The sequence below is a fragment of the Mixophyes fleayi genome, chromosome 9 (genome assembly GCF_038048845.1).
Source record: "Mixophyes fleayi isolate aMixFle1 chromosome 9, aMixFle1.hap1, whole genome shotgun sequence".
In the NCBI taxonomy this organism is placed as follows: domain Eukaryota; kingdom Metazoa; phylum Chordata; class Amphibia; order Anura; family Limnodynastidae; genus Mixophyes; species Mixophyes fleayi.
In genome coordinates, this window is record NC_134410.1 from 108836759 (window position 1) to 108855874 (window position 19116).

Here is a 19116-nt window from a genome sequence, read left to right on the forward strand (position 1 = left end):
TGTTCTTGTGAAAGTGGTTTCTGCTCTTGCTGACTTGAAACTTTCATGATGACATCTTTCAGATATTCTACTGTACAGAAAATGCTAAAAATACTGGAAACATGTTTGAGTTTAGTTCCACTTTAAGCTCTTTTTAGAACTGTCTGCTCCTTCCGCATTTTATCACAATGTAAAGGCTGGTCAATATGTGAGAAAATGTAAACCGTTGCATGATCCAACAGCTGTAGGAAAAAGTGAGTAAGCACACATCAGAAATACTACTTACTGTACAGGCAAAGTAGGCATGTGCCTAGGCCCTAAGGTTCAACGGGCACATAGAAATATTAAATCATCATCTATTTATATAGCGCCACTAATTCCGCAGCGCTGTACAGAGAACTCATTCACATCAGTCCCTGCCCCATTGGAGCTTACAGTTGAAATTCCCAAATATAGACACACACTCACACACAGACACAGACACAGACAGACAGAGAGACTAGGGTCAATTTTGATAGCAGCCAATTAACCTACCAGTATGTTTTTGGAGTGTGAGAGGAAACTGGAGCACCCGGAGGAAACCCACGCAAACACAGGGAGAACATACAAACTCCACACAGGTAAGGCCATGGTCGGGAATCGAACTCATGACCCCAGTGCTGAGAGGCAGAAGTGCTAACCACTGAGCCACTGTGCTGTCCATGTATTTACTTTTTTATTATCTTCATTTTTTGCTACTCTGTCTTTATCAATCACAATTTTCAACGCTAAATAAAATGGATTAAGGATGTTGAGTGGTCACAAACAAGTGTGATGCACAGTTACTAACGTCGGACAAACTCCGAAAACAAAGTATAGGGCTGTCCAGCTATGGCCCTATGAACAAGCTGGGGCCTGACCTTGCTTTAAATAGATGTGGCGTTGGTTTTATGTTGCAAGCGATTTCAATAGGAAGCACTGACTCTAGATAAAAGTAAACTACATTCCTGATATTTACTTCTTTACATAAAACCAAAGTAAGGTATCTGGGTTCACCTGGGAGCAGTTTTAGGAGGGGGGCGGAAAAATCAATTTTACAAAGACTGAGAAAACTCTCTCAGATGTTGATTGATTTAGAAAAGTGAAAAAGTAGATTTATTGCATTGCAGAACATGTTTCCGCCTTATTATGAGCAATAACGATGACTCACATGAGCAAAACAGTTTCCACATTTTTTTTACTGGCTTTTCAGTATTATTTTAAAAAAGTATACATATGCAACCCACGCATACACAGGGAGAACATACAAACTGCATACAGAAAAGTCCCTGGTTGGGAATCAAACTCATGACCCCAGTGCTGTGAGGCAGAAGTACTAACCACTGAGCCACCGTGATTAACCTATGAATTGTATAATTGCATTGTATCTTTTGTGGCTGTGGCCAAAACATTACATCATCATCATCATCTATTTATATAGCGCTACTAATTCCGCAGCGCTGTACAGAGAACTCGCTCACATCATTCCCTGCTCCATTGGAGCTTACAGTCTAAATTCTCTAACATACACACACACAGACAGAGAGAAACTAGGGTCACTTTGATAGCAGCCAATTAACCTACTAGTATGTGTTTTACTAGTATGTTTTTGAACTGTGTGAGGAAACCGGAGCACCCGGAGGAAATCCACGCAAACACGGGGAGAAAATGCAAACTCCACATAGATAAGGCCATGGTCGGGAATTGAACTCATGACCCCAGTGCTGTGAGGCAGAAGTGCTAACCACTGAGCCACCGTGCTGCCCGGTCATACAGGCGTTAACATTTGTGATCAGGATGTAAGAAGGGGTGACTTCTGACAACTCTTACATGCAGATCATATTGGACCGCTGTAGACCCCTTCTCTGGTGTCAGCTAAATCTGCAGGTCCTTTGCTGTAAGATTTTCTTTCTGCTCTTCAACAGTTACCTTTAGCTTCCATTTCTAAATGATGTTTCTAGCAGTGGAAACTCCTGAGCTGGAAGTGTGTAGATATCCTTTTATAGCCTCTCCCTGCTTTGTAAAAGTCAATTATCATTATTTTTAAGTCCTGATTCAGCTGCTCAGAGGAGCCCATGGGTGTTGAGAACAGCAGTGTCCTTAGAGGTTAAAGGGGTCAGAGTATTTTATTTCAACTCTGTAATTGTCTTCACCAGGCTTAATTTAAGGTCTAAGAAGTCCATTGAGTTATGAGGACTTGAAAAAGAATTAAGGTATTTTTGCATCATCTGGAAGGCTGACCAAACTTTTGCACCTGCCACATTCATCGTTATATTTTTTTCAATCTGTTAAATTCATAGTCGCCAACTCCCGGAAACAAGACTGGAGTGCGGGAGGGGGCGGGACGAGGTCAATCGCTTCATTTTGGCCCCACCCCCCGCAAAACCGCACTTTACGTCGCAGGGGGCGGGGCCAAAATGACGCGATTGGCCTCGTAATTGTGCATTAACATGTGCAGAAATATGAAATGTTTATGTATCCAGCAGAGGCTGTGTTAATTTCTTTTCACCTTTCAATGAAGTAGGCCCATCTGTCATTACAGACAGGAAACTATTATCTTGAGCAGGAGTGTGGAGCTCAAGATATCAGAAGTGAAAGGTTGGTGGAGCAATAGACTGTACACAGGAGGCCTCCATCATCACCATCACCATTTATTTATATAGCGCCACTAATTCTGCAGTGCTGTACAGAGAACTCACTCACATCAGTCCCTGCCCCATTGGGGCTTACAGTCTAAATTCCCTAACACACACACTAGGGTCAATTTTGGTAGCAGCCAATTAACCTACTAGTATGTTTTTGGAGTGTGGGAGGAAACGGAGCACCCGGAGGAAACCCACACAAACATGGGGAGAACAATCAAACTCCTCACAGATAAGGCCATGGTAGGGAATTGAACTCATGACCACAGTGCTGTGAGGCAGAAGTGCGAACCACTACGCCACCGTGCTGCCCTCCATTAAATTATTAATTTTCCCGGACCCTATAACCAGCTTTGGGATGCTAGTCTGGGCCTTTGCAGAATGCTGGCTCAGCCTCACATATAATACCCCCCTACGCACACACCTCCCTGAAAGGAAACTGGTGGATTATGGAAGGCTAGAGGAGTCGAATCTGCAAGCACAAGTACGCAATCATCCCACCACCAGTCCAAAATGCAGTTAAAACATACATCAGGCTAATGTTGCTCTTGAGTTGCAGGATGTATGGCTCAATCTGGGTACTCTCACAGTTAGGGGTTAGGATCATAACATTAGTAGAAGAGTCATGGGGGGTATATTTACTAAACTGCGGGTTTGAAAAAAGTGGAGATGTTGCTATAGCAACCAATCAGATTCTAGTTATCATTTATTTAGTACATTCTACAAAATGACAGCTAGAATCTGATTGGTTGCTATAGGCAACATCTCCACTTTTTCAAACCCACAGTGTAGTAAATATACCCCATGAGGTTGTGGATGGTTTATCATAAATTTGAAATGTGTGTAGAAAAGACATCTGGATTTTTTTTTATATTAAGAGCCAATTTTAATAAGTCTTCTCTATTGTCCGACAGCAGGATGTTATGGGCCCCGACTTACATGACTACCATGTAAATGGAATTACCCAGAAGTCCCTTCACCTTTTGGACAGGCTTATTTGCATAGTGGCAGGTACATATTCATGGCCTTATCTGTGTGTAGGTTGTATGTTCTCCCTGTGTTTGCGTGGATTTCCTCCGGGTGCTACAGTTTCCTCCCACACTCCAAGAAACATATTCGTAGCTTAATTGGCTGCTATCAAATTGACCATAGTCTGTCTGTGTGTGTGTTAGGGAATTTAGACTGTAAGCTCCAATGGGGCAGGGACTGATGTGAATGAGTTCTCTGCACAGCGCTGCAGAATTAGTGGCGCTATATAAATAAATGATGATGATGAAGATGATGATGATGAAGTCTAGGTCTGATGTGATTTTGTATTGCAGTGGCCCCATATAAACCTCTTGTTCGTCTGATGCAGATACTCACCCCTTGCAACTCAGACACTAACTTCATCAGATCCTCCTGTTGCTGAGCTCCGATGTCTTTACTCTGTGGGGAAGAAAATATATAAATGAATTATCTGTAAATAGATATGTAAATAGCTATGTAAATGTATCTCCAAACAGCGACACAGATTCAAACACACAGTTTTAAATAAAGTGTTTGTGACAGAAATACTGATGTATATTTAGAATGCAGAAGACAAGACAAAGCTAACTGGAAAAAAGAGAGAAAGAGAGAGCGCAGGAAAGAGAAAGAAAGAGAGAGGGAGACATTGAGAGAACAAGACAAAAAAGATAAAGGCAAGGAGACAATGAGAGAGCATGAGAACAAGAGAAAGAAAGACAATGATCGATCAAGAGTAAGAGAGATAGTGAGAAAGACAATGAGAGAGCAAGAAAAAAATAAAGAGGGGGAGACCATGAGAGTGCAAGAGAACGAGAGACAGACAAAAAGACAATGAGAGAGCATGAGAACGAGAGATAAACAGAAAGACAAAGAGAGCAAGAAGGAGATAAAGAGAGGGAGACAATGAGAGAATAAAAGTATGAGATATAGGGGGTATATTTATCAAACTGCGGGTTTGAAAAAGTGGAGATGTTGCCTACAGCAACCAATCAGATTCTAGTTATCAATTATTTAGTACATTCTACAAAATGACAGATAGAATCTGATTGGTTGCTATAGGCAACATCTCCACTTTTTCAAACCCTCAGCTGGATAAATGTACCCCCTGTCTGTGTGGTGTATGTCATTGCTGTCTGTGCATATATAGCATTCAGTACAGTGCTCACTTCATCCAGCTGTATTTTACCCATGTTTTCCTCATGCTGGGTTCCGTTTGGAATGCAGCGAGAGAAGCCGCCTATCTGTAAGAACCTTGAGAGTTCATTTATACATTACTTTCCCCACAGATTCCATGCAGTTTGCCTGCATAGAACTTGGAGTGGAAACCGTACATAAAAAAATAATAACACTCATTACCCATTATGCAGAAGTGGCACGAAAAAATACTTAGAGTCTGATTACAATTTTTTTGTGTACAAATTTGTGTTAAAAATGCACAAGTTTTTCTGAACAGAAGATCTGTCGCCTGCACACAGAGGAAGCAGTCATTTAATGGCTGGACTAATATTCATGAGAATTCAACAAATCAATTCACTAGCAAGAAATATCCATGATTCCTAGTGAAAGGATGGACAACAATGTCATGAATGTTAGTCATAATCTTTGTGAGTCCTCTTTGAAGAGTAGGCAACCTCCCGGACACTTGTGGAGACACTAAGCCATACCTGCCAACTCTCCTGGAATGTCCGGGAGACTCCTGAAATTCGGTTACGTCTCCCGGACTCCCGGGAGAGCAGGCGAGTATCCCGCATACGGCAACATACTCCAAAATGACGCGATTCGCGATGAATCGCGTCTTTTTTGGCCCTGCCCCAGCAACAAAATTACGTAAAAATGGCGTTTTTGTCGCGGGTGTGGGGCCAAAATGACGCGATTGACCGCACCCAGTCCTCCAGCCACGCCCCCTGCCCGGGACCTCCCGGATTTCACTTTCCAAAGGTTGTCAAGTATGCCCTAAGCCCCCCACCCCCCTCCCCGCTATTCAATGTCGTGAATTTCTGCTTTTTTATAGTAGGGGGCAGGAGGGGCCTGATTCATTAAGGATTTTAACTTAAGAAACTTCTTATTTAAGTCTCCTGGACAAAACCATGTTACAATACAAGGGGTGCAAATTAGTATTCTGTTTTGCACATAAGTTAAATACTGTCTATTTTTTCATGTAGCACACAAATAATTGATAGCTTATTTGTACACTGAAATTTAAAGTTGATATTTGTGTGCTACATGAAAAAACAGTCAGTATTTAACTTATGTGCAAAACAGAATACTAATTTGCACCCCTTGCATTGTAACATGGTTTTGTCCAGGAGACTTTAATAAGAAGTTTCTCAAGTTAAGATCCTTAATAAATCAGGCCCAAGGAGAGGTTTTAAAAGTTGGCAAGTATGACATTAGTTCAACACACAAAATGGCTGACTTCACTGTGTATAGGTGACAGTTGCCCTGTACACTTTACAAAAACAAACAACAATACCACTATTTAGTCAGAGACGAGCCCCATTCTAACCTTCTTTGTGAGGCGGGTGATGTCCTCTCCGATATGTGTGAGGCGTGGGATGAGGTGTGAGGTATACACATCATTCAGTGCGGCGTGATCTTTGCTTTCTTGTCGCGTGTGGTTTAGGATCATGTACCAGCAGTTCACAGGTGACAAGAGGTGCTGTTCCTTCCTAAACAAGGGAGAGAAAGTGTGAAGAAGTTTAGTGAGATTACAGAAAGGAGGAGGAAATGGAGGTAGGACAGACAATTAAGAAAAACACAGACGACAGTATTAAATGTGGAAAAGTTTTGAAATATGGATACATAGGTGTAAGACTGGCCTTTACCATGCAGTTGTTATTGAACTATAACTGTTATCCAATCATCATTTATTTATATAGCGCCATCAATTCCTTAGCACTGTACAGAGAATGAATGTCATTCACATCAGTCCCTGCCCCATTGGAGCTTACAGTCTACATTCCCTAACATACACACACAGACTAGGTTCAATTTTAATAGCAGCCAATTAACCCGGAGGAAACCCACGCAAACAAAGGGAGAACATACAAACTCCACACAGATAAGGACCTGTTCGGTAATCAAACTCATGACCTCAGTGCTGTAAGGCAAAACTGCTAACCACTAAGCCACCATGCCAATATCAAAGCATGTTTGTAGATGTAGTTCAATGACTTAATACACTGTTTATTTAAGCCTTTACCAATGGAAAGCCAGGGAAAATATCCAAATACCCAGGAAACAAAGCCAATGAGTCAGCAGTCACCTGAAGCTGTGGTGTTCCTTGGAGTTGCGAATCTTGGAGGAGAAGCGGTCACACAGTTTCTCCAGGCTGCGGGAGTACTCCAGGGTGATCTCTGCTTTCCTGCGCAGGAACTCGCTCATATCCTGCAGCAACTGCTGGCGGAAATCCACCTGTACGTCCATACATTTTACTTGCTCAATCAGCTGGAGGCGGATCTCTATGGAGAGACAGAGAACAGGTCACCGTGCCAGCTTATTCTCAGGGTGTTCCAAACATGTTTAAAGTCCACTGTCATGTTTTTGCTGGTAGTACACATGTAAGAAGTTATCCAAAAGTACACATAGTGATAGTATCACTAAATGGTGTAGGATATAGAGGATAGTATAGATCTATTCTAGATAAAGAGATGATCAATTTATAGACAACAGTGCCTTAAGTTTATAACCCTAAAACACACACATATATATATATATATATATATATATATATATATATATATATATATATATATATATATATATATATATATATATATATTGCATATATAGAATAACATAAAAATAGTTTCATGTGTTAATTTCATAAACACCCCTGTATAGTTTTCAAGACAACATTCTCCTCCCCCCTTGTTTTTTTCTTTCTCTATTTTTATAACAATATTTGGAAGCATACCAGTGACAAATAAACAGGCTTTGGAACTTCTTTGCAAAGAGTTAGATATAAACACCTAGGGTGAAACTAAGACGGCTTTGATGGCCGCCCTACCAAACATAGACGCCCGAATAGCAGACAAAATCCCTGGGGAACAAAGCTATACAACCCTAATAATTCAGATGGATCCACAGATCATGGATTATTACTTTCTAGGGAATCCAGTAACTTTAATTCCCATGATCCTAAGGACTCTTACTTAGAAAGTACCCTGAGACATCTTAGAAATGTAGGCCCCAATTTAAAGCTCCGACACATCCTGCAGTACTTTTGACTGCAGAGAAAGAGATCAGAGAGCATGAGACACAGCGCACATAAAGAGCTCCTCGCCCCGCTGCAGTCTGTCCAGTGAGCACCATACTACCAAACCCTGCATTGAATATATCTGTGTATTGGAAAAAAATGGGGATTTGGATGGTTCCCTTATGGGGTTTGAGAAAGTCTGCCAACAGTATCACCTGCCAAAGGATCAGTCGGCTTTTTAATCAACCCCAGAGTTGCTGGTAAATTTGTTTGTTTATCTTCCTCCATAACATATTTTGTTAAAAATAGTGACTAAAAACAATAAATAAGTGGAGAAAAAAACCCAATAAAAGAACTAACGTAAAAATATAACAATATAACAATAAATCAAATATAGCAGAAGCACATCAATAGTATAATATGTCAAAATATTGTACAATAGGACAGAGATATATATAAAAAAAGTCTTCTCAGTTTGAAGAGAGTTTATAAACTCATAAATATGGGAAGACGATCTGTAGTAACACAGAACTGTTTACTCAAACTATCTGGTTTGTAAATGATATCAGATTACCAATTATGTATATCAATACGTGGGTAAATGGATCAGCTGTGATATTTATGACAAGCTGCAAATGAATATTTGATGCTGTAGCTAGTCACAGGTAAGCAAACAACATGGTGGAGGTGTAGAAATACCAACAGTATATAAACATGGCCCCATTGGCGATATAGCAAAAAGAGTTATAGTCATGAAGGAATGTTAGCACTGGAACTGAGCGGACTCTGCTATAAGACAATAAAGGCTGATCCAGCCTTGAACTAGTTGAGATGTTTTGCAGATCAGCCTCATTCCCACTGACACCCAGAAGGTGTACATAAGGGACATTTGTACAGAGATAGCACTTTCTGGGATATGCATGGCCTTACAAGGAGAGAAACATTTGGTAGAATTGCAAAAGACTCCCTTGGCTGGCCACTTAGGGGACAAATTGTTCCCTAATAGTTATGGCTTAAGTCTCAAAATATGTTGTCTTCATGAAGTTGCATTTTAACCTTCATTTGGATGACAGCATAGCTCTGAGCAAATATGGTGCCTAATGCCGTTCCCAAAATCTGCAGTTAAAGCTGCTGGTTATGCTTAAAATACTTATACCTGATATATGTCAGTAAAAATGCAATGTGTAAGATACAGTTCTATCCTCAGACAATAGTGTTTAAACAGCTTCAATGCCTCCATCGTACTTGATTACAAAATACAAAGATGTGACGTCCACTGCACCTAGTAAGTACCGCTCTTTCCATTAAATTAAGTATGTTTATAACAGGAGTTGTATCCTTTAAATGTGATGGAAGCAGTTGGATAATAGGATGAATATATTAGTCAATATATTGCAATAAATTGGATGTGAATTAACCCAGTCCCCATGCAGGGTGGCTATCATGAGTTTTATGTATTTTCGAAAGTTAATAAAACATGTTTTTTTACAGTTCTTATTATAAATGTATCTATATTTTTGTTCAAAAGGTTTTCATTTATTCCTTTCACCAAGTGCGTATGCAATTCTTTCAAGCACGTCAGTGAGGTCAAGTGTTTATGTAGAGGTGTTTTGTTTTGTTGTTAGTTTCAAACAAGGGTGACACACAAACAACAACGTAAGATGCAAACATATACAAATAGTACACACAAATGTGTCAAGCCCATGAATAGTTTTAAGTTTACATGGCAACAGCCAAATATACGAGTAGTAACTTTCAAAAACAGAAAAATAACCGAGAGGACAGAGCCTAATACAAAGAAAAATGGAGAAAGCCACCTCTAAAAATATATATATATATTTTGGGATCTATTTAGTGTTTATATTTTTGTGATTGATAAACTATATGGTAGATACTGTTGTCGAGTAGGGTTTTAAACTTCTGAGTGTAGTTTACTTAGAGTGCAAGTTTTGCGTTATAGAATAATGATTTTTGCATGCTATCATTTGATTATATCTGCTATCCTGATAATGACTATTGGACCTTATTTGGTCATAGTGGATTTGACCATATTCCTTTTGAATTTGCCATTGTTTTCAGTCATGTTTTTCTATACTTTTGTTGTACATTTTCCAACTGGTTAATCATCTCTGAACCTCTAAGGGCCTCAACAAGCTGTTTAGTCTCATCTCAATTTCTTTACCAGCCACATTAAGTGATTTTTCTATCATAAAATGAACTAAATTCTAAAGAGAATTTAGACAACTTCTCCTCCCTTTTATATTGTCTAGATAAAAAGGAAGTGTTTTTGTTTTGCTCAGAAAAAAAACTTCCCAGTGTAATTCAGTTGCTTTTATTAATAATGTTCCTGTATTTTAAATAATTGGTTCATATTATTAATATTATATAATCAGAAAGCATGTTATTGGCTCTATGCTGCCTCTGAGCTTTAAAATCCCTGAAGGATTGCTCATTAGTGAACTCCATTAGCTGCATATATGACGTGATCTAATAATAAGAAATTAAAATGTAAAACAGAATATACGTCTGGGGGGGAGTAAGAGCAATCTATAAATAGATCTCTCTGATCAAACACAGTACAAGCGAAAGAGAGGATCTATGTATATGGTAATCTACTGCCTTAAATGGCTAACCCTAAAACATATAAAGCAAAAATAACAGACTTTTAAAAAAATATATCAAGTAAATGTTATTTTTGATCTATGGGGGTATAAAAAAAAATATAAACTGTATATAAACTGTATATATATGGTATACTAAACTGCAGATTTGAAAAAGTGGAGATGTTGCCTATAGCAACCAATCAGATTCTATCTGTCATTTATTTAGAACATTCTACAAAATGCCAGCTAGAATCTGATTGGTTGCTATAGGCAACATCTCCACTTTTTCAAACCCGCAGTTTAGTAAATATACCCCCAAAACTAGACCGTGAACAAAGCACATCCAATCAACCAATCATATTCTGTAGATTTTGCCTATCGGTTGTCATTAGCTATTCAGGCAACACAGACATATATGTGGGCACTGCAATATTTCATACTTACCTACTTTCTGTATTCTGATTCCGGGAGATGGGCGTGACTGGAGGGCGGGAGGGGGAAGGGCGGGGCAGGGCAAGACAAATCGCGTCATTTAAGCCCCGCCCCCCGCGACGAAAACAACGTTTTGATGCGGGGCGGGGCTAAAATGCCGCGATTCTGGCTGAATCGTGTCATTTAGCGGTGGCTGCAGCGGGATGCGGGATATTTGCCAGCTCTCCCGGGAGCCCGGGAGATTGACCCGAATTTCGGGAGTCTCCCGGACATTCCGGGAGAGTTGGCAAGTATGCAATATTTGGGTTCCTTTAAAACTCCTGATGGGATTATTCTAGGCTCTGTTACAGCCTTTGCCCTGACCAGTTACTCTGATATTTTCTATGAAGCCCCATGTACCATAACAGCACTGACAGTTAAAGCATACGTGTGCTACACTTGTATTATTGTATATTGAAAACATGGCTTATTATTCCTCATTATAAATGGGACTCGGGTCCATGTTCACAATCGCCTCGCACGTGCCTCCTTGTATCACACGGTTTGTAGGACAATGTTAATCTGTATAGTCATGTTACCCTGCGGGGTAAGATTCAGCCTCTTTCGCTCCCTTGCACAGCAATGCTACTGCCAGGAGATGACAGCACTCATTACGGGTAACAAAAGACTCTGTCACAGCAGGGCCCCCTCCCCACCGGGACATTAGCAGTTGTTGTGTTGGTCCCACATGCTTGAGGAGAGGGTGCTCTCCAGCAGCGTAAACAAGGAGACGTTTACTTTCCCCTCTCATATAGAGAAGCACTTATGAGGGCCAGCTAGCCACGGTGATGCCATCTTTATTTAAGGCACAGACAATACTTTTAGGACAAATTTACAAGGCAGCTGTACACTTAAAAAAATTATATGACTGATCACATACATGTCACCTGGGTTCTTAATGGGCCCTATACATCCATTTCTGTGAGATGTGAACTTATCATTTTCTGTCACCTTTTTAGATGGATCTTATATTGCTAAAAAATCAGTACACATGCAGCTAATAACATAAAAATATAAATTACTTTTTTCTACATTTATAGGAGCCTATTTGTGAAGTCTTAAACTCATACTCGACAACTTTGGCAAGATTGCCCCCGAGAGATCGGGGGTGGGGCTCGTCAAATTGCATCATTTGGCCATGCCACCTAAGTTGACATAACATGTTCTGGCCTATTACAGCAGGGGGTGGGGCCATGATGACGCGCACACGCGTCATAAGTCCCGCCCCTCGTCGCTTAACTTATCAAATGGCCGGGAAGCGAGAGGTTGCTCTATTACCCCGGGAGTCCGGGAGAACTCCCAGAAATATGGGAGTCGGCAACTATGATTTCGGGAGAGTAGGCAACTATGCTTAAACCATGCAGAAACTGCTTTTTCCACATGGTTTAGGCATTTTTAAGTAAAATTGTACTTTAAGAAAAGCCTAACTCAGGAGATATCAGAGATATGTCCCGCATTAGGAAAATTACCGCATCCTGCATTAGACAAATTACCGCATTACCCACAGTCCCCATAATAGTCAATGGGGACTGTGGTCTGGGCAATTTTATCAAGTTTTTTTGGAACTTGTTCGCAATAGCTAATGTCATCTGAAAATGGTGTTAACCATTGAATCCTATGGGGAAGGCATAGCTATAGAGCATGCCTGGCCAACCTGTGGCTCTCCAGGTGTTGTGAAACTACAAGTCCCAACATGCCCTGCAGCAATCAGCTACCTATCTACTGGCAAAGTATCTTGGGACTTGTCTGCGATAGAGGGATCTTTGGATTCCTGCACTGCAGCTTACCTACCTGCTCTCTCTGCGCATGCGGGACAGACAACAGGAATTTTAAGGTAAATTAAGTCATCGCTCCTATCGAAGGCACTGTCCCGGGATGATTTTTTAATAAATGCTTCCCAACAATCATCTGTAATCCATACTTGCCAACTCTCCCGGATTGTCCGGGAGACTCCCGCATTTTGCGAGAGTCTCCCGGACGAGTGTGGCAATCTCCCTGATAGGAAGGGGGAAAAATTTAGTTTAAACGCCGCGATTCACCCGGAATCGCGGCGTTTAGCCCCGCCCCCACTGTAAAATGACGCAATTTGCGTCATTCCGTCACGGGGGCGGGGCCAAAATGACGCGATTTCGCAGTCCCGCCCCCTGCACGCCCACGTCCCAGACGGCATCTCCCGGAAAAAGAAAACAAAATGTTGGCAAGTATGCTGTAATCGCATGACAGATGATAATTAACAGGGCAAAACCATATTAATAAATTGGCCCCATAGACAATTAATATATGGAACGTATAAAGAAAAGTGTTCACTCCTTAATTTTAAAGAAGTGTCACCCCTTACCCCCCCCCCCCCCCACACACACACACACACCAATGTATTGTGGCCCTCATTGATTTTAATTGTCTTTAACGTATGAAGTTGAACCATTAGCAGACTGGAATTTCTAAATTACAGATTAACACAGTCCAAGTTAATAGGCCAGCCGGCACATGTACTTTCACTATATATCCTGTAAGACCAACACAGATATAAAAAATACCTGGGAATATACAACATTCCGAAAAACTGGGTTGGGGGGCTTGTGGGGAGGAAGATGGGGAGGAAGATGGGGACAAAGAAGAGGAGGGGTGGCTGAATTATGGAATAGGCATTAAGTAATGTTTTAGATGCTGAAAGATGAACTTAAGGATCTATGTTACAATTTAAGAAGTAGGGACGACTCAGAGAATAGAGATAAAGCCCAAAGGCCTGTGTCATTAAGCAGAGCACAGCATAAAAAAAGGAGTAACTTTACACCTGGGCAAAACCATGTTGCATTGGAGGGGGAGGTACATTTAAAATGTGGGGACAGAATTATAGTTGGGGCAGGGCATGTCCTAGACCAACTTTACAATTCAGTGTAAAAAATAAAACTATCGAGGATTTGTGCATTTAGAAGAAAAAAAAACAGCCAGTATTTAACTTATGTGTAAAATAATAAACTAATTTGCACCCCTTGCACTGTAACATGGTTTGTCCTGGAGAACATTTACTCCTTTTTTTGCCTTACTTTCCTTAATGACTCAGGCCCTGAGAGTGTAATTGTGGAGTTCTATACTGGGGAGTGGTGGTGTCGGGTTTCTCTAAAGAGCCAGGTAGCCCATACTTCCAGTCTATCATGGAGATAGTAAGTGCTCTTTTCCATGCATGCAACTTGCCAGGAGCAAAAGAGGCGGTGGGGCAACCTGCTTCAAGTGAGACGCAATCGCTGATGAGGCCGCTGCGAATACATGGGTACAAGTTTCATTGAGTGTCCATAATAATTTTAAAGACTTGGAAATACACAGATGGATAGAAACAGGTAGCCCAATCGCATATCTTCCAAATGTTCTGATTCAGGACTCTTGTCCCAATTGCCAGAACTGTTGGGAGCTGAGTGCAGCAGTGCAGTGGTATCTTGTAGAAGGGGGTTGGGAGCCACCTAACATTTCAGAAATTATAGTCACATCACCGGGGGACAGTGACTTGTCAGTGGGTACAATTGTGCTACAGATGGGAGATAATTAAAATAAGTGATGTCCTTCAATATAGTCAGGTAATCTTGGGGTGAAAAAAATGTATGACCTGCAAGCCTTGAAATAAGCAATACACCAGTTTGAAAATGTGTATAAATACACATACAGTTTAAATCGCCTGACACACATCTTCTCACGGCATACCAAGATTGTTAACCACTTCTCATTTGTGACTTAGCCATAAATTTGAAATAGGCTACTCATAAAACCATGCTGTGGTTTAAGCTTACAATGAAAAAACACCAATATATCATTATTATATTTCTATAGCATAACATCGTGCTACCGATCATTTGCCCTGCCAATATATTGCTTCCTACTGACGCCATCTTCGATGGTGCAGAGCTTTTATTTAGCAACAGCAATAGGGAGAAACTAGTCTAGTTATCATTCATTTAGAACATTCTACAACATGACAGCTAGACTTTGATTGGTTGCTATAGGCAACATCTCCACTTTTTCAAACCCGCAGTTTAGGAAATATACACCCAGGTCCCTTTCTCATGGACCAGTTTTGAAGTAAAGCCACTAAAGGGTCTATTTATCAAAGCAGTGCTATCTGTGGGTTTTGCCAGCAATAGCTGCCTTACTCAAAGCATTGAGAAGTCTATTTAACAAGGATCGAAACGGTACAAGTACCGCTCAATTCCTTGCTCAGGATAACAAAAGAAAATAATAGAAAACATATATTAATAAAAATATATTTTTATTTTTTTAAATATTTTTGAACTATTTGAACAATTTTTTATATTTTACTTTTTTTTGCCCACTAAGTCTAACTGAAAGCCCACCTGTGATATTTTTTTTTAATAAATAAAGGCAATAAGTGATTTTCTTCTTAATAAACGGCAATAGCAATTCAGTCTTATCGCCACACATTGACACATCGGCCTCTATGTTTTTATATAGCCATCAAAATAATTTTGTGCAAGTTAATAATTATTGAAAACGAGTATTTAATGTTCAAGTATTACATTATAATGATGTTCTAAAATATGTAGCATTATAGGGACTGCAGTCAGGCCAAGTTTTGAAGTTTTTCTCCCTCAAGACCACTTTTCTGTGCTACCCCTCGTTGACTGTAGAAGCCCTCCATGGCGCCACCTAGGGATGAGCAATATTACAGCAATAGTTTATTCTTACTTCCAGAGACACAATCTTTGAGATCCACTTTTATTTTGTCATTCCACACTTTGGGCCTCATTTAGTGTTGGACGTAATGTCCGTTTCAGGCGCATCATGCACATTTCCACCGATGCGCATGCGCAGTAAGCAACAGTTCTGCTTTTCAGATGCAGTGTACACTGTGACAGCTTGCGTCTCAGTACGAGGCAAAGGGTGGAACACGGAGTTATGTAGGCGGGACCGTGAATAATTCAAATACTATGGACGTCTACCCGCAAAAACTACCCTAGTCGGATCAAGATGCAGACGGAACACATGTCAAAACAAGACTGAAAAAGTGCGTCAGGAATTAGGTGGCGCAAGTAGCTAGCTGCAGGAACTGGTCGCAGCTTGGTAGGGTATTACGAGTGGGACACAACTGGGGTTGCATGCCACTCGCAATACCCTACCACGCTGCGGCACACTCCCACTCCTACTCTTTCATGTAAGTCTTAGACGCACATTGTGTCCGACTCTAAATGAAGCCCTTTATGTGCACATTTACATTTTGTGTAATGTACAGAGCTGCAACAACAATTGTCAATTTATTCTGTTAATTTAAAATTGAAATTTAAAAGTAACATTTTCGACCGCAAATCGTGCAAACATTTGTGGGAAATGAAGAGCAAATTTAATATTTTCTAGATCAGTTTTGAAAATTTTGCTGATCAGTTTTGAAAATTTTGCTCATCCCCAGTACCAATATTATCTAGTACCTGTATTTTATCTATATTAAACAAATGGAAATAATTTAGCCCTATTTAAACATGTTTATAAGATATTACAATAGTTATCATAAAAAATAACTATAGCAACTATGGTCCATGAAGATGTTCGTCCAAAAGGAGCTGGTGTTTACAACTGGCCAACCTTCCCGATTGCCGGAGGCCAAATCCGTTTACCATAACTGGGTGTGGCTTGGCCAGATCAGTGAGTAGCGCTCATTTCCAATCAGTAATGTTGACAGTTATATTATTGTCTTATTCTCCTCTATCATCAAAGTATCAGAACTGTGGGTTGGTGGCTGGAAGCTAAACTAATTTAACAAATCTGTGAATGACTGTTGGTTTGAATCTGGATGATCGGAGGAACTAAAAAGAGCTGAAGATGCAGAAATTATAAAAAAATAAATAAAAAAAAAAAAAAATTCTATTCAAAATGTGGTTTAAGATCTGCAAGCTGATCAACAGTTGAGTACAGGATACAGGATATTGACTGCAGATAAAGAAGTATTGTAGATTTGGTGACCAATCTATAGAAGATTTCTAGAGTGCAGGAGTCAATTACTACTGACCCCTGACCCCTTTAAACAGGAGTCAATTTTACAGTAGTATTTTAGTGTGTGTTACTATTTTAGTATGTGCTGTCCATGTGCATAGCTCGTTTTTGCATTTAGGTGGATAAATCCTGAAAGATTTTAAGGCGAGTACAGTGTCAGACAATTGAAGGCACTATATGGCTATCACAGCACAGTATACAGTATTACAAAACTTGAGAACATTTATTATGTTGCTATATAGTTATATTTATTTAAAACAAGTCCATAAATACTTTCTTGTACATAATTTATTTGCATAAATATAGCATTTGCCAGTAAAAGCAACATCTCATAAATAATAAATAGCAATAAAGGATTTGGTACACAATGACAACCTTTGTTTTGTAACGGAATTGTGAGCACTATAAAAATCTCCCTCTCCCAGCAAAGCAACATGGGAGAGTCGTGCACAACATTCTATATAGTCTTTACACTGCAGACCAAGGAGGAAGTAACCGCAGTGTCACCTTATTGTATAAATTATTTAAAGGAGCGATCTAGATGAAAATAAATGAACTCAGAGATGTCATTGCACCAAAATTTCACTCTTTGAATCCTTGCATACTGAAATGCTGACCCTCCCTCTCCCCCAAAGATAAATAAATATTGATTTTTTATTTTGAAATGAGGAATGAATGAAGATTAAGGCCAGTGGCAGCACTACCGTGGATGCAGGAGGTGAGGGGCTCTAGGTGATGGGGGAACAGCAATGCCACATCAGAACATAGGCTTCTTTTGTCTCAAACAGAACTGGGTGCCCAAGTGGTTACAGTGCCATTGCCGGGCCGCTGCCCAAATTTGTTATGGGTTTTGTTATTTGTTAAGACAGCACGGTGGCTCAGTGGTTAGCACTTCTCCCTTAGAGCATTGGGATCATGAGTTCGATTCCCAACCATGGCCTTATCTGTGTGGAGTTTGCATGTTCTTCCCGTGTTTGCGTGGGTTTACTCCGGGTGCTCCGGTGTCCTCCCACACTCCAAAAACCTTCTGGTAGGTTAATCGGCTGTCAACAAATTGACCCTAGTCTGCGTGTGTGTATGTGTGTGTTAGGGAATTTAGACTGTACGCCCCAATGGGGCAGGGACTGATGTGAGTGAGCTCTCTGTACAGCACTGCGGATTTAGTGGCGCTATATAAATAAATGATGATGATGGGACCCGGCGATGCATACTTCCAATTAAGGGCTCTATTTATCAGAGGAGGAATATACACCATACCTGCCAATGTTTTCAGACCACAAAAAGGACGCACGGCGTCTGATAAATTGGGGTCATAGTTGGGTAGATTAGTGGTGCTTATCTTGTCTTTTCATTTTTTCTTTTTTAAATGTTGACAGGTATAAAACACTATGAAATGAGAGCTCCCATCTTTCTCCACACTATATTACTGGAGACAATAAGGAATATTATATTTCTGAGGCTGCAGTCACATGGGTGTTTTATAATCGCGGGGAAAAATATGTATTCTAAATTTCTTGTGCACAGGGATGTTATATCTGAACCACGCTGACACTCTCAGTCTAGCAAGGCTGGCCTTTGTGAGATATCCACTGCAAGGTCCCCCTATCCCACTAGAGGTGGCATGGCCGGCTCTGCGACAGTCGCCACTCACCTCATACCCCCTCCACCCAGTAGCGGACCTACCATTTGTGCGGCAAGTGCTTTGCACCGGGGCCCATGGAGATAATGGGGCCTGCTGCATGGCGGATGAAGAGGGTTGGGGGCGCAGGTTCCCTCCTCCCGGCCCTCCTGCACTGGGGACCACAGTTCGCCAGTTCCGCCTCTGCCTCCACCCCACCTCTCGTCTCTCCAATTCCCTCCTCCATCCTAGTTTTCTCCCCCCCCCCCCCCCCACCTCCTCTCAGGTTCTCTCTTCACCCAATTCTCTCTCCTCTTCCCCCCTCTCCTGGACACCTCCCCCCACCCCTCCCCTTCCTCATCTCTCCTCCCTGGCTCTATTTCTTCTCCATCCACCTCTATCTGATTCTCTTTCCCCTCCACCCCACTTCTCTCTGGTTCTCTCTCCTCTCCCACCTCTCTGGTACCCTAATAGCGCTATGTGTCAGATAATGTATTTCTGAACACAATGATTTCTGTCTGGGAAAAAATGTTTTGGTTTTTCTTCTAAAACACCCATGTGACACCAGCTGCAGTTAAATTGTAA

General features: G+C 40.8%; 1 protein-coding gene across 1 annotated transcript in view; it reads right to left on the reverse strand.

Moving 5' to 3' along the window:
- Positions 1 to 19116, reverse strand: part of ARHGAP4 (Rho GTPase activating protein 4) — a 96567-nt gene that overhangs the window by 41737 nt on the left and 35714 nt on the right. Inside the window, 3 exon segments of the mRNA XM_075184840.1 lie at positions 4005 to 4067; positions 6154 to 6316; positions 6913 to 7108. Coding sequence (XP_075040941.1) covers positions 4005 to 4067; positions 6154 to 6316; positions 6913 to 7108 — 422 coding nt within the window.